This window comes from Ptychodera flava, chromosome 9 (assembly GCF_041260155.1).
Source record: "Ptychodera flava strain L36383 chromosome 9, AS_Pfla_20210202, whole genome shotgun sequence".
NCBI lineage: Eukaryota > Metazoa > Hemichordata > Enteropneusta > Ptychoderidae > Ptychodera > Ptychodera flava.
Window position 1 is genome coordinate 19,546,452 of NC_091936.1, and position 23,769 is coordinate 19,570,220.

Genomic DNA, 23,769 nt, shown 5'->3' on the forward strand with positions numbered 1-23,769 from the left:
AAAATAACTTTATATTAACCCTTCACTACCAAATGTAGACAGAGTTCTAATGTTTTCCATGTTTAATATAGGGCTTGTGCAAGAGAAATTGGGGAAGGGTTACAGATAAGAGTGATAAAAAAGAACTTTTCCATACAGGTACATTACATCTACATGTATGTATTTGGAAGAACACAGCATTTATCTGGGTCCACCTCCATTTTTCCCACAAAAATTTGATTTAGATGTAGAAAATAACAGAATTGAGTCAGAATTTGATGGTTGAAGGGTTAATGTATCGTAATTTTCATTCTTTATTCTGTGGACCGAAAAAAATATGCGAATCTCTGATATGGAAAATATATGTGAAGATCCAGATGCTACTTGTTAAAAAGTTTGACAAGTTATTTGCTGTGAAGTGTTACTAACACCAGGTCAATGCTTGAGAGGAACAGTACAGGATATATGAGTCGTGTGTAGTTGTATAAAGATTACATAGTGGTACACCTCTGGTTGCTGGCCGGTATGCATGAAAGATTGAAAGCATGCAGACAAATGCCAGAGCAGCAGCCTTCTGCTTGAAATTTCCTTCTTTTGTTTCATATGATCATTGGATAGATGTGAACATATCTGAAGGAACAGTAAGGTAGGAATAAGAAACTAGTAGTAGCAACATACCGGTATACTGATATAATAATTCTGGCTACTGTTAGTTTCATTTGAATATCATTGATATAGGAAATAATACATTTCCTATGAGTATTTGATAGTGTACTGTACTTTTGTAGTTGGTGTCAGCTGCCAAAGCAAACAGTCAAACTCTTCTACCTGCTATTTTGAACTCAGTGTTTTTGTTATGGGCGGTACCCTGGTAAATTGTACCCAGGGTTCCAAAGTCACGCTACAGAGTTCCCCTTTCCCATGATATACAGGGTCCTGCTTAGATTTCAATGACTTTCCAGGAATGTAATACGTTCCTGGAAAGTCATTGAAATCTAAGCCTCCTGGAAAAGTCCTTAAAAAAGTGAAATTGAGTCCTTGATAGTCCTGGAAAACTGATTATCCACCCACAATATTCAAAACTGACATGATGATCAGTCATTATATTGTGAAAATGATATGTAAAATGATATATAAAATAATATATTGTAAAAATCATATCCAGAAAATGGTATGGATTTCAAGAAAACCCTTTGAAAGTGCTGGAAAAGTCTGTGAAAGTCCAGGAACTTTGGTGACTTTGAGTGTACTGATTTTGAATATTGTAAATACAATCCTGTTTACTAGTAAATGGGAACACTATAAATGGAACCTCGGTTTCCAGACTATTATCTGCCTTCCCATATTCTAGCAAAACACACTGTCATCACAAGAAAAAAAAAACGCTACAATATTTGTTCTTAAACTAAACTGCTTGTATTCTCTTTATCAGATGAAGACAACATTCAATATTTTGAGTCCATTGTACTTTCATATGTCATGCAATCAAGATGGGAATTCCTGCATTCGTCAGATAAATTCTTATTTGCCCACGGACGGCCTGGAGCAGTTTAATTCCAACTGAACAAAGAAAGAGAATTGAAAATGTAGCATTTCTGTGTAAAGTAATATAATACTTCGTAGGTACCATGAAATCAAACCCAGTCAGTTGACAAACCACCTCCAGGAAATCTCACTGAAGGAAATTAAAATTTTATAGCCAACGGCTCCGTTCAGGTTATGTAAGTTCATCATGGATATTGCACAGAACCCAACTCAATGTAACACTTCACTTTTCGCATAGTTTAATGTCACCAACCTTCCGACCTCTATTTTACCCATGGTTCATGGAGTTTTCATTTTTTTTTTCCAGTATAGAGGCATGCCATAGTGTACATTCATGATGGATTAGATCATCAGCAGTTTAATGACAGTGATAGTATAAGCACAGACGTGTAAAAATTATGGCGTAGAAGTTTTGATATTTACACAACTCTAGAAGATTTGTCCGTAGTTGGTGTAAAAGTTGTCGTTGCAAGTCTCCCAGCATGTACCGTATACTAACATTGTACAAAACAGCTATTGTACAAAACAGCTATTGTACAAAACAGCTATGATACTAAGATGTTCTCAAATTAGAAACATCTGCAATAATTGTTCATATGAGCACCTTGACCATGGGCAGCACCTAAAGACTGAGGACTTCCAAATTCCAAGGCTCTTTGCCAAGGGCAAAGGTCGTGTGCAATAAATCTTTTGAAGTGTCAAAGCAAAGGAAGCCTTATAAAGTGCAAATGGAATACAGTGTGAAGTGCATGTGTATATTTGTTGTGGCCATGTCATGACAAAAACCCCCATCATATTGCTGGTAGACTGACAAACTGCATTAGTTCAGTTCTGTGTAGGGTCAAATGAGGTAAAGGCCGCTTTTGGATAGGAATAGTAATGGTGTATTATAATATGCTATGAAATGGCCCACCGGCAAAAGTATACACCTCCTAAAAGCAGAGTAATGAAGGTAAGTCATAAAAACAGCCATGCTAGAAGGGACAAGGACACTTTCTTTTGAACGTCAACTTCATATTATTTGAGAATTTGGCTGTATATCCTTCAGCATCTTACATGTAGTGGTTGACAAAGCTTACACATACCTCCAACTATGCTTATGGAGAAAACAGAGAAAGAAACCATGACACAAATTTCTGGTATGCAGAAAAAATACATATTAATGACCTACTTATGACAGTTGCTTTACCAAACTACAAATGTTGTTATGCTACATGGCAAAGTTGTCAGTATCTCCAATAAAGTGTCTTGCAGAATAGTTCAAAATTGGTTTTAGAAGTTCTCAAATTTTTACTACCATTACAGCAGATGTTTGTGGACAATTCAAAATTAACCTATGCTCAAAAATAATGCTGTAGGTTTATCTTGGACAATGCATCTAGTTGGAGCCACTCAGCTAATTAACTCACACCTGTGCATTTGACGTTCATAGTCAGCTACAGCAAGATTGATATTGCAGATTATGGCGTTGCTTATTGTACAAATCTGCTCCCCAGCTCAGCTCCAGAAAATATCATGAGAAAATATTTCAGTTGAGTTGACAGCAACCCTGAGACTGCAGTCCAGAATTAGGCCATGTTTTTCGAAGACTCAGTCGTTTGATTCTAATAGTCATAAAACACAGGACAAGATTCAACACCAGTGAGAGTGTTGATAATATGTATTGATAAATTTGCATCAATGGATAGCTACACAAGTTTTTATGTATTTTCCCTGCCAAACAGACAGTGGACTACTTTTTAGCTGTCTACCCTGGTAATACCTGCAGAAGTACATTCAAAAGTTGATACACGAACACTCTGCCTGCTGACCCAGAAGTGTATCATTTCATGTACCAGAACTGTGACCAGCAAAATATCACCAGTCATTTGTGTTCATCAACACACCAGATGTATCATGGTTGTAAATTATGAATGTCTAGAAATAGACTCAACTTTATTTATATTTTGTCATAAATTATGTATGCGTATACATTACAGTGAGTAGTGGAACCATTGGCAACAAGTGTAGGCATACTTCTGATCCTAACTTCCACACACTTGAACCAATATGGCTTGTGAATTTAACTCAGCCAGCAGTTTTTGAGGGGAAATAATTGTATAAGTTGAAGTGCCCAAATCTAATATGCAGTTTACTAGCACCCACCATCATGATTAACCAGCTGCTGTCATGGTGACCCTTGCAGCTCGGAGAACAGAATTTTATTAACTCTAAATCACTCCAACACACGCTCCAGGGAAACACAAGAACTCAATCAACTCATAGGGCTTTGAGAAGGTAATTCCGGCCTGTTGACATCTCCGACATATCTCCGAGTGCGAAGGGAGGCCACTTTGCAATCTCAGTTGGTATACCCACAGGTCTGATGATGCCCTTGTTTTCTACCAACGGTCATAGCATGCAGTTGTAAGGAACTCCTATTGGAAGTTATTGGGACAGCCGAAAAGTATCACCAAAAATTATTTCCAGAGGTTCAGTATTCAAAAGTATCAACACTGTTGAACTGTGAGAAAATAAACTGATTTTTAATGAAAAAACTCATCTTATATCTGACAATTGCGGTGCCTTTGACCAAAATTGCCTGCAGCAAAGGGTGGAAAAGATTGTAATGAAGAGTTACTGTTAACAAGAAACCACATTCAAACGATATGCAATGCACAAATTGTGAGATATGCGCTTTAAAAGTGTTTGTTGTAATACTAGAAATATGTACCCAAGGAAACTTGGCATGCCTCCATCATTCTTAAACCTGAAGAGGTCAAAGGTCACAACAAATCCAAACAGTCTCCAGGGTACTCAGATTCCGTTTTCCACTCGGCAGTTTTTGCAGTGGTGTATGACTTCTATGAGCTCAGGAGTGTTGCTGACCTCTCTCTGTCAAATGCCTCCTTTTCAAATCATCCCTTGATATTAAACAAGACCACAGTTCTTGTGTTTGGCTTACAATGATCAACCTATGAGCAATCCTAGTCGTCAGAATCAACTGTATCCTCAATATTGACCTAATTTGATGGTCTCAATATCACTGCAACCATTCAATAAATTATCAAATCCTGATTTTTAAAAAATTTTGAACATCATATGAACATTCAGTACATGGGACGGATTTTAAGGCTGACATGTAACTGAAATGCCTTACTGATAGTAATTGCCTTAGATTTATGATAGAACAGGCGTAGTATCCATGACAACTAGCCACTTCTTGAGCCACACACTTACATATTTTAAACATTCCCCAACCCTCTTACCAGAGATGGAGTGTTTATTTTTAAGAAGTGACCTCAATTGACCCTGTCTCTGATCATGACTTCATTGGACATGCCACAACTGTGGTATTCATTATGAGACAGTGTTTCAAGGGATGAATTGGCTGTTTTCAATGTGTTTCTCTGTAACAAAATATCAAAACATCAACACTTACAATGTTGGTCATCTATAAAATACTAATTGGTTTGTTGTTTGTTATCAAAGCAGCCATAAATAAGCTTATTTGCATAAAATTTATTTCTGGCAGATAGCAGAATTTCAGAATTGTATGTTGTCCATCATCTGTTCCGTCTGTAGACAGGGTTTGTCAACGCGTGGGCTTGTACTTTGTAGCCAACAGATTTTAGATACGCCATTGTCCAGCATCTGTAAATAAGAAGACCCCCAAGACTTGTGAGAAATCATCCAATTATTTTTACTTTGGTCAAACAGTTTGTTATCTTAGTATCTGAAAACTCTGCAGCCCATCCTAGTATTAGTATTTTGTATAACAGTATTGGTATTTTGTAAATTTTTCTCAGGGACAAGTACAGTGACCTCAGCTTTTAACTTGACCAGTGATGTATGACCAAACAGACCCAAATATTTACTCTGGTTGTATGAACCTAAAGGGGATTAGGCATCCTTTTGAGGGATAATGCCGTCCTTAATCCATTAATTGCCCAGAGAAGGTTAGATTTTGTACAAGCAAACAGTGCTATTGCAATGTGATATGCACTGTGTACCATAGTTTTTGTTCTGTGAAAGCTGGTGTGTAGGGCAGGAATGGCGGATTGTAGACAGGGATATTTAAAGTGATTTCCCCAATATTGTTCAATTGAATTCATCTGCTTATGATGCAGGGATGTATATGGATCAGTGGATATTGTGTACAGCCCATTATAATGTGGAAATGATTGTTCAATAGTGGAAATCGTGCGGAAATCACTGTAGGTGTTTTTTGATGGACAAGGCATTTGACATTCCTTTCCTTCTAATTTTATCACTGGCTCAGTTGTCACCCAAATGACTGTATATAAATTTGAACTTAGAATACTCTCCTAGCCCCAATAAATAGATCCATATGTATAACTCGAAACTCTCATCTGTATTTGTATGTACAAGTTCATCAAGTTTTATTGCTGTTCAGAGAAAAGGAATTTTAAAGACACTAAACCATCTTGAGAGATGTGAAGACATTCTAATAAGATTACAAAAAAATCAAAATTGTTTTAAAAGATCTCAAATTAAGAATGGAAGACGGAGTCTTTTAAAATTTGAATTGTATAGGTATGCATATATAACGATAGGTGTATTACATTAATGGAATGTGTCCCTTCAAACGGTATAACATACAGAACGATAGGTGAATGACATCAAGGAATGTGTCGCATGTGGATGAAGTGCTAGGCCCACACTCACAGGATTTCATTTAGTCAGCATTTCTTCTGTGAGATTGCATCAATGGCATGTTGTATTAATCCCATGTTGTACAATCACCATGGCGATTTGGTGATTCACATTGCTACCCTTCGACTGATGATGGTTTCCCGGGTGACGCCCATCTCTGTTATCAGTTACCAACGTGCCCAGTAATTGCTTTAACACTTGCCTTTGTAATTGACTCAAGGATAATCTCCGGGATATAGATCATACAATTAATCTGCTCCATTCATGGCTAACTATTCATGCCCAACCCTAGAATCACCTCTGCATTTTCAAAGCCCTTCACTGTCTCTGTTGCATTTCACTTTCTACAGAGCAGTGTGACAGTTTCATCCATGTAACACATCTATCTGACCAAGTCAAGGCTATGTTAGTCATCTAATCTTGTCCTTCAAATGTCCGCTATGTGTACCCTATCTTGTAGTTGTGTTTTACCTTGTTAAACAAGCAGGCATAGCCTTGGAGATACTGTCTACACACTTAATCATGTTTTCTCAAAAGGACATACAAGTCTTTGTTGTCGTAAGAACTCTAGTCCAGTCCCCTTAGTAGCTCACTCGGTAATTCTTCCGTGGCTGTGTGAAAAATACAACTCACCATTTCAAACAGTAAGCCTCCAAAAGGTATTATCCGTCAGTTGGCCATTTTCATCACCTGTACATGACCTTACATCCTGGTGTTTTTGTTGGCATGGTAACACCAATTTTATACAACACTCTGTTCAGATTCATCGAATGCTGAAGTGCATTGTCGGTGTATTTTATCAACAACAAAACTTGCGTTTTTCCTTTATAAATGTCAAAGTTTGAATGCAATTTAAGGTCTTGAAGGGGTCATGAAATTGCCTCATAACACATCTGTACAAATTCATCTATTGAATCAGTATATTTATTGTTTCTGTGTCCACTTACAAAGGCAACTTTAACCAGTCATTAAAATTTCTATTCTGTACAACTGTCTGAACTCCAAACATAAAAATTTACTCCTGCCATTGGGAAATACATGTGGTTCTTCAAATCAAGTAAGGAAAGATATGACAGTCAACAATTTACTGATTTCATCGCCTGTATTGTATGATCAATAGAGGTACCGTAGGGTATATGATAGAGTAAAACTTATCATCTGAAGCTAGACCATACGGTGGCACTGTAATTTTAATTGATAGCCATTAAATTTTGAGCAATAAAGTTTCATGGACTTCTATCTGGTATTTAAGTAGCTTATTTACTAAATTACTGTTACTATTGTATCAGGATACTGAATAGTAAGATTCAAATAGACAATATATACCAATGAAATTATAATGATCACATCAGTGAAACCTTCAATGAAGCCTTCAATGCAACCCATTTGAAGTCCATGAAATGTTGATCCGATATCTTTAGTTAAAAGGCAAAAGCGCGCTGGTGAATGCAATCACCTTCACATACATTCAGTGACATTTTCTGTACTTTGATATCAAAAGTGACAATCTGGAGCTTTCACAAGTTGCTGATTTGGCGTGAGAGTGAGACGTTCCATGAAAGGTCTGATAAGGGGTATTCAAGACTTCAATGAGGGCCCCACAGGCAGATGAAATATCGTTGTTTTCAACACTCTATTTGTTATTGGCAGAATCAGATATCGGTACACTTTGATGATAATGTTTGATCTGTTCAAATCAATCCCAGGTGCCTAGATTCTTTGGCAAAACGATGCTGTCCTTTGTCTGTAATTGTAAATGAAAGTTTCTGGTGGCTTTCTGCTTTTGAGGTCTTGGAGAAGTGTACATTATTATCAACAATTAGCTCAGCGTATACCACAGTGGCGTATCTCTGAAATAGACTTGTAGTTAGCAAGATGTCGATGTATGTGTACATTTCCATGGTCAAATAAACAAGACAGTGTTATTAAACAGTGACAGCCCTTCAACTCTAATGGTCTTTGAAGTATCTCTACCGAGAGTTTATTTTAGTTGACTTTCCAATGGCAGCTGTCTGCAGCCAGGAAATGTTTATTTTCCACATGCCATAGTAGAGATGTGGATTGGAAACAATAATAGTGTGACAGCTGCTACAAAGTGTGGTACTAAGTACTTGTTGGTATGACAGTTTCAACTGGGTGACCTTAGTTGAACTTGAGTAGGGTCACATGAGGGTATTGTGCTTTGGTTATATTGCCACGGCATTCTGAAGATTTTCAAACTTGTTTTCTGTATGTAAAGTTGTTTGAAGTTGAAGTCACGTATTTTAGTTTAAGTTGTAGAATGCATATAAAAATACCATCAGTGAATTTGAGACTGTAACTTTTAAAGATGAATTTCATTTTCAGTGATACAGGCAGAAGGTCCTCTCAATTTCACTTTTTAATACTGTCTGATTTATGGACTTGTACATCATGTAGCATGCATATTATCTATACTCGCTTGTTCTGTTGGTGACAAAAATTGCTAGGACATGTGGTTATTAAAAGCAGAAAAACAAAATTTTATAACATCACATTTCTCCCAGTAACTTTTCAGGAGGATACAATGTAATTGTAACTCCTCAGTGGTCTTGGATCATTTTTGTCAGTTAATTCAGAACTCACAAGGAAAGTCCTTGAGATTTTACCAAAAATGTGCAACTTTCCATATTCCAATGGGAAATTAAATCACTAACTTCAATATTGTCTGTTAAATCTGATGGGTAGGTCGAGCATCTTATATGTATCATCATGTTACTTTGGCTTATCAGCTCTACTACATGTTGTTCACAAAAAGATGCCAGCTGCCTCAGTTCTGCATTTAGCTCATGTACTTTTCCTTTTGGCATACCGGTATGTCGTTCAACAGAAGCATATTCTCTTCTTTTTGTTCACAGTTACTAGCCATCTTTGAGGAGCAAGGGAGGCCGCTCCCTCCACACAATGGTGGTGACGGTACCAGTGCAAGTTCTGCAGGAACAGCCAGCCCAGAAATGTTTCACAGCGAGATAGCCAGTGCGTTAGCCAGAGACAGGGAGAGAGGTCAGAAGGTCGGCTTCCAGCCGTACATTTCACACGACATAGACGTAGATGTGACTACCAGTCTTCAAGTGACAGGTAAGGAGTTTGTCCATGCTGTGGCAGTGATACAACTACAATGTATACTCTCATCGATGAGTGTTATTTTGTTTGGGTCAAGAAAAAATGCTGTGATCATCCTTTATGAAACATGGCAAATCAATTGCTATCTTTAATATCTTATTTATTGGCAGCCGGCAGGGTTTTCCACAAGGGGGATTTTCAGGCGTTTGCCATCCCTCTGTGTTTTTATAAGCTATCGATGCATATATGCTAAAAACCATAAAGAGAATGCATTTTCACAACATATGCAAATTATGGATTGTTATGTAAATTGAGCCTCTCTGTTTTTTCCAAGCTGTGGAGAGCAGTAATCTAGTTTATGATGCAGTCAACTTGTTTATGTGTTACACCTTGAAACAGTCAACTTTTATACGATACCACCCCAGCTCTTGTTTTATGAGAAGCTTATACCTGTGACATTTCCAAAAGCTGTTGAATTCTGTAGCCAAAGTTTTCACAGCCATGGTTTTACTATAGAGTCAGAACGTTCAACAGGCCATACTGTTGTTTAAGGTGGAAGATAAAGAGAAGTATCTTAATGAAAAACATGACCAACGCGATGTCAAATATCGGTGATTCTGCCCTGAAAAATATTAGCTAACCATCACTGATGAGTTGTCTCCCACAGGGAGGTATGTCCCATAAGAAGTCATGTCAATCAAACAAAGATTACAACCATCCTTGCACAGGCACTGTATTCATTGGTCGTAAACGATCTGCTTCAAGGTTCTGCCGTATTTTCAGATGCTTTCAGATCAATACATCACCTGCAGATCAAAAAAGTGAAGTCAGATTTCTTTATCATCTGTATCATGAAAGAAAGCTGGAAATTGTGTGACTCCCCGATGACTCACAGAGAATTCTAGCAGCAGCTGAATTTTCTCGAATCGGTATTGTTTTCTAGTCAACAATTGCCTGTGGTATCAAGACAGGTGCTCGAGGCAGGTTCAAGTCATGCATTTTCAACGATAGCATTCCACTTGCATTGGAAATGTGCTGATAGGCGAATGTGTAGTGAATGTTAATGCATCATATCGTGAAATGAGAGCGTAGGCATGGTGATAAAAAACCAACAGCAACCAAAAAGTGAAAGCAATATATCACTGAAAAGGTCAGAATCTGAATGTAAGTGATCATTTAGTGAAAATAATATCAGTCCAAGCCAAAGGGTGAACTAGGTAGCCATATTTCATGAATTTATTGTAGATTATTACATCTACAGAATGCAAGATGTTGGATTCTTGAACACAGATAATAGTTTAAGTCAAGAAACTTCAACCATGAAGGAAAAAAATTACTTCTGTGTTCCATATATATATAGGTAATAATGGTAATTAGCTGAGTAACCCCTAGGGCTCTCTGTTTTATTGCATGATAAATTCACCCATGTCAGGGACTGACAGTCGCAACTCTATGTGTGGAATCAGGTACTTATGTCTCTCACAAGCCGCATACCAGTCTGTCCATCACAATCTGAAGCTTCATAAAATTTCTTGTCACAGTTGATGGAGCCCCGCGGATGTGTGGAAATGCGATATATTTTGCCTCAGCCAGGGAGCTGTGGTGTTCAGAGACAGTGACTGTATCTGATAAATGGCTAATTTCCATGCATAGAGTGGAAAAGTTATGATGACTCAGTGAGGTGCTGTCAGGGAAAAAACATCACCGCATCAGATTTTTTAACAATCTCTGTGATTATTTAAAAACTCCACCACATCCAGATTTTTAACACTCACTGAGATTGATGGCTGCCGCCAATAAAAAAGACATTAAAAAGGTGTCGGATATCTGTTTTATAATGTCATTGGTAACGGTTAGGTCATCAGTGTCCTAGTCCAAGCCCAGGTTTTGCACATCACCGTTTGATAGCTTTTTGAAAGCACATAGTAATAAGTCGGTCATTGATACGGATGAATCCTATTACCAGCCCTTTTGTATTAGCATAATATTCCAATAAAGAAAATTGACTGTTGACAGATATAATCCAGATCATGCTCATCAAGCTATTTCCCCATAGAATTATCTTTATCTACTCTGATTGACTGTCTGTCGTGAAGCAGACAAGACATGACTATACAGAGGGCTCTTTACATCATATTTATTTTACTTCTGTGACTGAAGCAACCAATTACTTCATAGCCCTGAAAGTTACTTTTTGTTAATATTCATATTTTATTCTATCATGATAGCTTATGAAACTTATTTAAAGGAAAACCTTGAGTATTTAAATCTTTTATTACTTTTTCTGCATGCACATAATAGTGAAATTCTACAACAATAAAACATTACAATGATACGAGAATAACTGTGTTTTACATAAAGGTAGGTCAGAACTGAAAAGGCCTACACGTACGAAACGCACTTGTAATAGTGTAAATGAAAATATTTGACAGTTGGTCACAGTTTTTAGCTGTTCTAACTCACAATTTATTGATATGGGTATGGTTCAAAATTCATAGCATCGACAACTTGGAGATGCCATACCTATGGTTGACCAATAAATTTATTATGCTTTGTTTTTCTGTTACAGACAACAAATTACATGTGCGGCATGGCAGTGAGCCGGCCCTCAGATCCATGGACCCGGAGTCTTACGAGGAAGAGAGCAGATATGATGATGAAGACAAGGGCAAGAGGTGGTCTACAGTTGCAGCATTTGAAGATGTCCATGGTCCTGCCAGTAATTCTCCCGTTTTACGAGGGGTGAGTTCCACAGATTTTTTCTCTCATACACCACCTACGACAACAAGACCCCCACATCCAGACATGTGACAGATTTCTGTGTTTGTTCTGAAGGTTTGGGGATAGAAATGAATTGAATGTACCCTGATTTGAAACATGCTGCTGCCCTTAAAATGATAGCTGCAATGTATCGATGGCAACCGTTGTAAAATAATTTAGCAGCACTGGTTACAATATACCAACTTACTGGTAGTGCCTAATACGCTAAAAGTACCAGTGTAGTTTAAGAAATCAGGTTGGCCTCAGCGCAAAACACTGTTTAACGCAACTTTAAAAAATCAGCGCATATACATGCGTATACATACTCAACTCAGTTCAGAAACCCAAGTCACATGCATGGAAAATTGATTGTGTCTTTTATCAAGAGATGCTTTTTCTTTGAAATGTACCATCACTTATCATACTGATATCACCTGTAAAATTCAAAGTAATAAAAATGTAGGAACTGATCATCAACTGATCGACCGAACCAGTAATCTGTATTCACAGTCAAGGATGTCATTGTAAAGATGGAAAGAAAATTGGCGCCGTGATAAGGAGAATTTCTCCTCTACAAAAAAGTTGGACCAAATATCCGCAGCACAGGAAACTTTTCAAAAGGATGTTGAGTCTTTGAAAGGTTGTAATCACTGTTCTACTTGAGTAAATGGCTTCCCTTTATCATGCCTCAATAAATGAATATCATCCTCTTTTAAGAAGTCCTACACTATCTCAGACTCATCTCAGGAAGCTGTAATGGCTTTTTGTTCACCGAGAACAGAGTCATTCTCCAGTGTCTCTCTCTGTGCTCTCAATCATGTTCATGCAGATGCTTTGAGTTGGCTTCACCCATTTGCTGTTCAGTTTATACGCTGTCGTACCCAGATTCTTCCAAGTTGTGTGTGAAATCACAGAAGAATAATTTGAACCTCTGCTGAAATTATGCAAGTGTGTTATTTTGTATAGTGTACATTTGTGCATTTGCGTTTTCAGAGGATGTTGCATTTCTGGACAACTTGAACACTCTGTGAAATGATTCAACCGTCAGGGATTTTTACTGTATACGATGTACTTTAACCCTTTCACCACCATGGTTTGTCCCAAATCCATTGTTTTCTATGGTAAAGTTGGATCTGTATACAGGGAACTGGGGATGAAAGGGTTAAAGCAGGATTGGATGATTTCATCCATTTAGAAAATCAGCTCATTGCATTTGTGAATTCAAGTCTTCTTTGCTAATTTAGGTCTCAGCTGATGGTGAACCAGTAGAAATCATATTACTGTCTTTCCAGTTGAGGAAATATACTGCATTGTGTTCAGAGTCAAATGTATCTTGGTAAAGGTGGATTATGAGTTGATCACAGCGTATCTCAGTCTCACCATATATACCTGAAAAAGACAAGACTATCGCCATACATAATGACGTTAGATATCCTCAGAATCTTTCACTAAACAATAATACTTTAATCCATACACTGAAAGAGTTTTAAGTTCTCAAATTACTTGAAGAGAAGCTTAGTTGAAAAAAAGTAAAAAGTTCAAAATTCTGCTTTCGATTGGTCTGATCCATGAAAAAAATATCTTATCCTGAAAAAAAAATAATCTTCTCACTGTACGTGCATTTCTGAGAATGTTTGATATTGTTGTTGGTTATTAGTAATTCCATGACATCAGGACCGACCTTGTTCTGTCAAAATACTTTAGAGCTATGCAGTGGCTTAAGTGCTCACCAAGGGAAAATTAGTGCAGAAAACACCATTAGATTGATGTTGAAAAAAAACCTGATCAGCAGTGTTTAAGATTGAAAAATATTCACTGCTATGCAAAATTTTGCGGTGCGCCGTTTGATCTTTATCGTACTCAATTGAGGCTGTTATGCAAATTAGCGCAGCAAATTCGCCGGCGGCATTTTGTAGCATAATATACAAAATTGATGTTGCCTGTGAAATCATTTCTACTGATATCTTTACAGCTGAATGGTTGAAATGAACTGAAAATGAAATGCCATTTATGACGAGAGAAAAAAGAAAAATGAAAATTTTTATGGTATATTCTGGGTAACAGGATGATAGCCAAATGAATTTCAATCATAGATATTATTAGAGGAGAAAAAATAATATAACTTGATATCTGACATTTACTCGTGTGTTTTTGATGATGTTGAATTGTAAGAATTGATCTAAATTATATATAAAATGCATTGCTTTTGATCAGAATATGCCAATCAGTGTAAAGAAATGAAGTTTTTTTGCTGGAACTTCTGGGGCCTGAAATGAGTCATTAAAGGTACTGTTGGTGTTTTCAATAAAGGGAACGAGGCCACTCAATGAATTGAGATGTGACAGGCAAGATAACGAGTCTCTTTGCTCCCCTGTGTCATGTGAATTAAGAAGGATATGAATGAAAGCCTCTCTCCGCATTACCTGGGAATTAATTACTGGGTTGCAGGCCAGCAGGATGTCTCTCGTTTCAGTCTGAAATGAGCTTGCGTTACACGCAGTGCTGAGGGAGCCATCAGTCCGCAGTGTGTTTGTGTTCAGTTGCGCTGACAAACCGACTGCTTCTCTTTCTGGGCGCTCACTGAGAGGTAAACAAGCTGGCGGAATTGTTGTCACTCGGCAAATAAGGCCTAGCTGCCGCATTACGAATGTAGTTCCGTCACCTGCCTGCGTTAGTCGAGGCCTATACACTCGCTGATGCACTGGCTGTGAGATTTGTTCCAAAACTATGATGCGGTCTATGCTCTGCATTGTGTGGCCGACAACTCCGTGTCTAATCATCTCAGTCGCCGCCAAACTTGCCTCACTGGTAGGTGAAAATTCTTAAACATACCTGTTAGATGTACCCACTTCTGTATGCTATTGTTAAAATAGCATCAAAATCTACGGAAATTTCTCTCAACTGCATATTTCAATATTTCAAGTGTAAATAATTCATGATGCATAGTTCATAACATCAGTGAATGCTAGCTTATTTTACTCAATCATTTTCATAGACTTTTGCAGTGAAATTTTTCTGATTTATAAATTCAAAATTTTAGAGTTGGCGTAATAGACAAACAACTTACCAGAGTCATTCCCATAAAATGGGAATTTTTCAGTGAAAAATAGTATATGCATCATAGTAAAACTTCAGAAGAGGAATTATTGCAAATTGAGATCACATATTATTTGTTTGCACTTTACTAGTCCATCTGAATGTAACTCACTTTTCATCGGTGTTGAAAGTAACAATCTGATATTGCTGATTGTATTCAGGTTTTCTGTGTCTTGTTTATGTGTTCTGATTTGTTATCATATGCCAACAAAATTCAGTCCCAAAAGTACAAACTTCCTGAATACAGTGACAAGCAGAGAAGAAATGTGAATATTTCACTGAAGACATTTCTGTGCTGCATTCCAAGGTTATATTTTCATCAACACAGACATCTTTGTCAGGCGTTTCTCGTGACGTTTCTCTACACTGTTAGATCACCAACCAGTGTTGAAATGTAAAATGTAGTCTGCATTTTTGAGCTTCATAGCTGAAATTTTATCTGAGCGATGTTAACCCAGTGTGGCACACAACTGGATTTCCATTTTAGCAGGGAAAAAAAATCATTTCTTTATTCAATGTGGTTGTTCATGTTTTGAATTTAGAATGTTCGGACCAAAGCATTTATTTATGTTCAGTTTTGTGTCAGGAATTTTTGTGTGTCACAGTGTGTCCAAACTTCACATACGAAATGTCAGACCTCAGGGAAGATAGCATGTTTTTTCCTAAAATATTGTGCTTTTTGCTTCATTGCTTCAAAAGGTCTTTTCATGATGAAATGTAGAAAATTTACAGGGCAGTCGTAAGTGCAGTTCATAAAATGTCATGGATTGATACATGAGTGTAATATAGACCGGACCAGATAATGATAAGTAGCATGAAAGTTTGAAACATTACTCAGCACATACTATCCATTAGGCAGAAAGAAATGTTTTCAACCATCTTTCCTTGTGACATGTTTTTATTTTACTCTTGTTGATTCTCTTCAATTCTTGTTCTTACATTTTTCAAAACATGAATTTGTAATAGAGTTCCTTTTTTATAATTACCACTAGTTCATGTGTAACATTTTTTCAAAATATGAATTGGTATAAAATAGAGTGCTAATAATTACAGGTACATGGAGGCCTCACATCGCCTGAACATTTACCTTATTAATTAACATGCCAATTTCATAATGCAGTCATTTCTCAATTGCATGCTTTAGTGAAATTTGCTCAAAGGTCAGCAAATGCCATGTCAAATTTTGAAAAGTAATGATAATGTTATTTTTTCTGCACGCACAGGGTGGTTGGTTTGATCGGCATGAATTAGTATTCAATAAAAAAATATGAGGCAGCGTGGATAAACATTACCGCATGAGTGATTTGTCAACATTGTCAAGCGCTGGGTAGATTTTCATGTTTACTGTGTTTGCTGGATCCTGTCATACAGTTCTGAGTTACAGATAAGCCTCCCTTAAACTGTAACTGCACTAGTCTAGACTTGTAGAATTTTTCAATTGCGCTTATGTTCCTCACAGCAAAAAGTAGAAAAAAGAAAAAAAAAATGAAATCGAATGTTTTTGAAGAACGTGTTTTGCCAGGAAAGCATGAAATTATCTTTGAAAGAATAATGTGATTCAGTCAGGTGGGTGATATTCAACACTTACATCGGGACTAGTTTTGATTTTTATGCAGGACGATGGGATATAGGTGCAAGTGAGGGATTTTAAAGATATTTGAGATCAGAAATGCAACAAGGCTCAATTTTTTATCCATATGTAAACCCTCTTTCTCCTCTTCATCTCCCATCCCCAGCAAGTTACATACCGGTATATCACTGGACTGTTGGTGTGTATATATATTATAGTGTTCTCATAACTCTTGTGGCTTGGTAACAATATCATCCAGTCACCCCTCTATACTCTGTTTACATTCTCAGAATCTGTGTTGGTTTTGTGGCATGTACCCATTCACTTCAGCCCAAGGGTTTTCACATTCTGGGTTTCAAATCACTGCAGATTATAATACATGTTGATACACAGATAAGTCCATGCCTCAAGACATGATAATATTCAGGCCCACAAAAGTTGAGCCTCATTGCATTTTGCAGCACCAACTCAAAAAAAAACAACGATGAATTTTAATTGCTTGATAGGGGTTATTTACTTACTGTCTGCTAGGGAAAGGTTTCCTGCAAATCTGTCAAGTATCTGTTTACATCGAAGTAAACACATTGTCCAAGTTTTTTGACCCGAAACTGCTGTTAAAGAAATCTATCAAAGTAATAGACTTTGATATCTTTCCTTTCCTCCCTCCCTCCCTCTTTCCCTCCTGTCACCATCAGTGTTTTAAGTTTAAGATAATTTGCACAGGCAATAAATTAGTGTATTGGCATTCCGTACAATAATATTGACAGATTATTATAGTGCCTGTGTGTGAAACAGTTGCATTTTAGGAAATGTGTTGAAACTGGTTAAGATGTTACACCATTCTGTTTCATCTCAGCCAAGGCCATGTCACAATATATCATGCTCCTGGGATGCAAGATTTCGCAGAAATTTCACAACCTTTTTACTGTTTAATGAGCTTTATTTATTCATAGTGTTTCCCATTGCAAACACAGTTTCTCATTGCGACAACTGGCAATGTTTCGGAAACTTTGATATTCCATACTGTAGAACAGCGCCCTCTGTTGGCGGTCCTGGAAGTTTTCACCTATACAAAAGCTGGGGCTGTCACTCAATTCAACTGATCAAAATATGTCTGTTTTCGTGGTATCAACAGGAGAAGACAAATGGGGTTGACAGAACTGAGGGGGAACAATTCAGTGCCTTTTCCAGATTTGGCCGTGATTCAGCCAGACAGTCCATACTTGGTAATCACCCAGCTATGTATAAATGGGCCGAAGCACAGGATAAAGTGGGCTTAGAGGTGAGACTTATGGACGCTGATTCTAACTTATAACCATGGTTTATCATCATTCACTAGTCACCTGATATAGTTTTAGTTTGCAGCTTCCTCATAGCCAATCAGCAATGAGGCCATGACTGGTGATAAAGAACAAAGTTGTAATTCAATTTTCATATCCAATGTTCATTTTCATTGGCTGGTCACCAGTTGTAGGCCTGTTTATAGCTTCCTTTAAGCCAATCAGCATTGAGACTATGCTTATCTTAAAAGAGCTGCAAAGTTTTTACTGTCCAACAGAATGATAATCGATATACTTTTTCTGGTCAAATTCATTGTAGCCTGCTGAAAATCATACACTGAAGCTTGTGTTGACAAATCGAGCAAATCTTTCTTATTCTTTACCTTCTTGCTTTTATGTTAAAAAATAGCTCTTTTTCATAATAAATACTACAATAGAAAATAAAGTCCCATTTACACAGATACTTGACGAGATCGTAAGGCGAACATTTTGATTTGTGGTATTAATTTGTTTTTTTGTCTTATTTTATTTCAGACTGAGCAAAACCGACATGACCCGGTGGGTGGTGACTTACCAGTCGTTGAGAAGAGCCCAGCTGATGGATCGTCACAAGACTCAGATATGGAGTCATTTTATGTGGACATACAAAATGATGGAGAACCTATGGGCTTACACGTTGTCCCATACACTGATCATAAAGATGGAAGGTAAGGAGGATAGAAGAGAATATAAACAAAATTTGTGAAAAATCAGTCTCCACTTATGAAGGGGGTTGATACTGATAGCGCCCAGCTTAGTACACCAAAGTTTGTCATCTTCTCATGCCTTTTTTTGACATGACCAGATAGCTCTGGCAAAGCAAAATATCACATTGGGTTTGAATGTGCCTTGGGTACAGATACTCTGATTCTTAAAGATTTACAATACTTTGCTGGTATGCTGCTTGTGTTGAATCCTTCAGAAACTTGTTGTTTTTTGTGAAAATTGCTGTCGTACAACTGAAAAAAATTCATATTAATGATGACAAGTACTTGACTGAAGGATCAGTGGAAAGATTCAAACAGTTCTACCAGCTTTTTTAGAACAGTTGGTCTTGCTAAAGTGTGATTGGTCAATCTATTGCGTTTATTCTCAATAACAGATCAAAGTATCCACTGTGCCACTAGGGACGATCTGTACATTTCAGTTCAGATGTGGTGTTGATACAGTGATTTTTATAAACTCAAATCTTGTAACGTTGTCTTCCATTACAGGGAACTCGGCATGCTGGTGAGAGGTGTTGAGAAAGGCAGCAAGGCCTTCAGGAATGGACGTATAGTAATAGACGACAGGATCGTTGAAATCAATAACCTATTATTAGCTGGTATTAGTTTTGAAAGGTGTGCAAGCTATTGCAGTTTATGGTCTGAATTACCAAACGTCTATAGATGTTTATCATGATAAGATCATGACAACATTGCGTGTTTTGGGAAAATAAAGAATGTGTTTCCTTCATAAAAGTCTTACGTCACTTTTCTACCGTAAACAGTTTCACAAGGAGAGCAAAGTCTTTCGCCAGCAGTACCCTTTTTTGAATGCCTGAAAAAGAAAGTATGTTTCTCTTCTCTACAACACATACCTGCCTTTGTAAACAAAACATTCTATTTCCACTTGCTGCAAACAATAATATGAGTTGAATGTCTTTAAAATGTAAAGTGAAAGTTAGATCAGCCTGAGATATATTGTGATACTAGGAATGGGAAAATCATTAAGGAAACGATTTTCAGTTCTAAGTTCGAAAATTGAAATGAAGTCATTAGATATAACCTAAGTGTTACAAATGCTAAATATAATCTTGTCTGCCAACAGTTTCTGAAATGTTGATGTTAATCAAAGCAGACTTTTATGAATACACTCAGGCAACATGAAATGGTATATTTAATTAAAATTGCACATATATTGAAGTGATGTGACTTCGTTGAACATTGTTTGAAAAAAAAAAATTTCATGCACCAAGGAAGAGACAAAAGATGACAGGAATGAAAATCAATCATACCTCAATAACCTGGTTATGTCTTTCTCCCTTACAGAGCACAAGAAATATTCCGAGAGGCCATGACACAATTTCCTTATGTGAGGTTAAGAATAGAGAGAGATAAACAGCCGTCTCGGCAGGTATCGGAAGAAGACAGTCCCCTCAACAGCTCAAAGGAGGACTCTCCGGAAGACAGAAAAGATAACTTCCAGGCGGAAAACATTCCAGACCTAGCAAAAGATGCCAGGCCGGCAACGCCTGTCAGACGGAAACCTCCTCCCGTTGTACCACTCCGGTCACCCACTACAGTATTAACAACAACTCCAATGAAGGACAGGACAAATGTCAGAAAGATCGGCAAAAAGATACATATCCAACTTACAAAAGGTATGATCAATTTTACCAATAAATTACCAATCCTTTTGGTCCATACAAATTCTACATTTTTTCAAGTGTCTGCGTGTGTTTTGTTTCATTACTTCAACCATGTCTGTCACTATCTTTCTTTGTCTATATGTCTCTCTGACTCTGCTTTTCTGTTACCCCTTACTGTCCCTCACTACCTGTCCTCCTCTTGCACTGTCTTGTTATAATTACATAGTACACACTGTATCCATGAAGTGTGATTTTTATCAGACACTGATACATTCAATATGAAATTGCATAACATGAAAAAGCATAATGTTGTGTTTTATATTCACTTTCAATTTTCTTTAGATACCTGTCGGCAACTTCACAACATTTTTTAATTACCAAGTGTGTCATTTTCAATGCATCACTTCCAGCAAAATTTATTTCACAATGGTGTGTGCTTTTCCGGTTGATTGGTGATATAATATCACGATTCACAGTGTTGTCTGCAATGTGCTGTATCTTCCAGGCCCACAAGGCTTAGGTTTTAGCATTACAACTCGTGACAACCCAGCTGGTGGCAAGAACCCAATCTACATAAAAAATATACTGCCAAAAGGTGCTGCTATCGCTGATGGAAGACTCAAACCGGGAGACAGACTTTTAGAGGTGAGTAAAGAACAGTCATGAAACTCAAGTCCCACGTTTATTCACATTTCCCTGCATAGAGGCTCAACTTTGGCATAGAGAACAGTTGGGTTCTAGCCAATTTTGCAGTGGAAAGGTTGAGATGGCATTTGTTATCAAAGGCCCAGACTTAGATCCTGTTTATCTTGCTCCCCATGACCTACCCATGTGACCCTGTGACCTGTGGTGTTTGGATGTCTTCGGACTTCTGTTACGTGCAGAGAAAACGAACAAAAGGGTGAACTCAGCAGTTAACGTTTAAACAAAATTTATTACAAAAATAAACTAATTGCTAAGTCAGGGATAGAGTACAAGCTTTAAAAGTGTACAGATTACTTATCTCAGCTGGGACGGCAAAGCTCCAGTCTCAGAGTTGTAACAGTCAGTCGGATGAATGAACAGTCCTTTGGCTTGCAGGCTTGAAGCTGCACAAAGTCCACAGTATAAATCCAGCGTTGACAGTGAAGGTCTTGAAAAGTCTTGAGAATGACTACTGCTGGAGTTTAGTAACACACAAGAGACACGATCCCAAAAGTCTGACTGGAAGCTGTGCACGTCCCTTTTATAAAGGCATATAAGAACAATCTAGAACTTTTATTGACATGCTAATTACTGTTCTAAAATTATCTCCCTTACACAACTAATCAACTTTCCAGAACATTCCAAACATGACTAATTGAATTCAAGGTTGTTAGGTCATCAAGGGCAGTGACCTTGAGAATGTTCTAGACTAATTGAACTCAGGTCATGATGAGTGTGGGGGAAATGACCTACATAACACACCCCCTCTTCAAAAAAAGAAAATTTTTCAAAGAAAAATCTTTCTTTTGCAAATGTAATCTTGAAAAGTGTGAACAACAATAAGCTCTAAATACGAGAGAGACAGTCTGCAATTAAATTGTCTCTGCCTTTGATATGTGTCAAGATTAAACTCCTGTAACATTAAACTCCATCTTAGCAATCTCTGATTTTGCCTTTAAATTTCTGCAGAAAAACAAGAGGTTGTGATCAATATAAACCACTATTGGCTGATTTGAAGAAGTAACATAAACTTCGAAATGCTGTAAAGCTAATATCAAAGATAAACACTCTTTTTCAATTGTAGAGTATACTCTGGGATTTGTTAAATTTGCGTGAAAAATAGCAAACAGGATGATCGGTCCCATGACTATCCTCTTGCAATTTGGTATTGGAAAACTCGAAATGGCACTGAACTTGGCATAAAGTATGCATGGCAAAGTCCAGTTATTTTTATTGAGTTCGATAAAGTCATTGTTCGGCAAATACTTGGCTTCCTCCTGGAGATGTTCCGCTTTCGCAGGATTCAGTCCGTCTGGATGTTGTTCCACTGGATTACTGTCGCAGACATCTTCGTTGTGATAGATGACGTTTGTCCTCGTTGGGATATCTTGGAACAGGTGTTTATATTCGTGAAGCAGTTCTTTTACCTGTTGTTGTTGTTCTGGCTGGAGGTGTGCCAACTTTGTAGACTCCAGCTTCTCCAGGATTTCTGAGTTCTGAAGCTTGACCGAGCCCAGCTTTGAGTTTAGAGTATTTTCACTCAAGTCAGTTTCAGTATCACTATCTTCATAATGGCTTGAACTGACTGCACTGACAGGCTGAGTTATAGTAGGATTATCCCTATCCAAATATGGCTTAAGCATATTTATGTGACATAGCTGTTTTTGTTTTCGCCTGTCAGGTGTTATTATGATGTAATTTAAATCACTCAATTTCTTATCATTAGGTATGGCCCAAAGTAACGAGCATGGAGTGGTTTGCCAGGAATTGGAAGTAGAACAAGAACTTTTTGACCTGGTTCAAACTTCCGTTTTGAGGTGTTTTTATCATATTTGGTTTTCATTGACTGCTGAGATGACTCAAGATTTTCTCTGGCTAATTCACATGCTTTAGAGACTTTGTACGAAAATCTGAGACATATTGCAAAATATTCAGACAATCATCATCGTCTGATAGGAATTTCTCTTTAACGAGCTTAAGTGGGCCACGGACTGTATGTCCAAATACAAGCTCAAATGGGCTAAAACCAAGAGACTCTTGAATTGACTCTCTAACAGCAAAGAGCAAAAAATGAATTCCTTCATCCCACTGCTTCTCTGTGTCAAAACAGTAGGTCCTAATCATGTTTTTCAAAGTTTGATGAAATCGCTCAGAGCACCCTGACTTTCTGGATGATAGGCGGATGACCTATACTGTTTAATGCCTAGCTGATCCATTACTTGTTGAAAAATTCCAGACATAAAGTTGGAGCCTTGATCGGACTGGACGCATTTAGGGAGGCCGAATAAAGTGAAAAATTTGACTAAAGCTCTCACTATAGTCTTTGTCTTTATATTTCTCAGTGGTATGGCTTCTGGGAACCGAGTTGATGTACACATAATTGTCAACATGTACTCATTTCCTGATCTTGTTTTTGGTAGGGGCCCAACACAGTCTATTAGTATCCTACTAAATGGTTCTTGAAATGCAGGAATTGGCTGTAAAGGGGCCTTTGGAATAGTCTGATTTGGCTTTCCTACCATTTGACATGTGTGACAAGTTTTACAGAAATGTGCTACATCCTGCCTGAGATTAGGCCAATAAAAGTGACTGAGAATTTTATGATAAGTTTTCCTGACTCCTAAGTGACCAGCCCAGGGCGTTTCGTGGGCCAGGCGCAATATTTCAGCACGGTAGGGCTTTGGAACCACAATTTGATGTTTTATAGCCCAATCGTCATCAACCAAAAC

At 37.6% G+C, this 23,769-nt stretch overlaps 1 protein-coding gene across 9 annotated transcripts in view; it reads left to right on the forward strand.

The window, feature by feature from the left end:
* Nucleotides 1–23,769, forward strand: part of LOC139140265 (partitioning defective 3 homolog) — a 95,422-nt gene that overhangs the window by 37,668 nt on the left and 33,985 nt on the right. For 7 of the 9 annotated variants that reach the window (XM_070709398.1, XM_070709404.1, XM_070709395.1 and 4 more), the window contains exons 3-9: nt 9,057–9,276; nt 11,831–12,003; nt 17,823–17,969; nt 18,502–18,674; nt 19,221–19,346; nt 20,037–20,368; nt 20,862–21,001. In XM_070709398.1, the coding sequence (XP_070565499.1) occupies nt 9,057–9,276; nt 11,831–12,003; nt 17,823–17,969; nt 18,502–18,674; nt 19,221–19,346; nt 20,037–20,368; nt 20,862–21,001 (1,311 nt within the window). Of the gene's footprint in view, nt 1–9,056; nt 9,277–11,830; nt 12,004–14,517; nt 14,830–17,822; nt 17,970–18,501; nt 18,675–19,220; nt 19,347–20,036; nt 20,369–20,861; nt 21,002–23,769 lie in introns of those variants that run through there. The other 2 variants (XM_070709402.1, XM_070709401.1) reach the window with 2 other exon arrangements.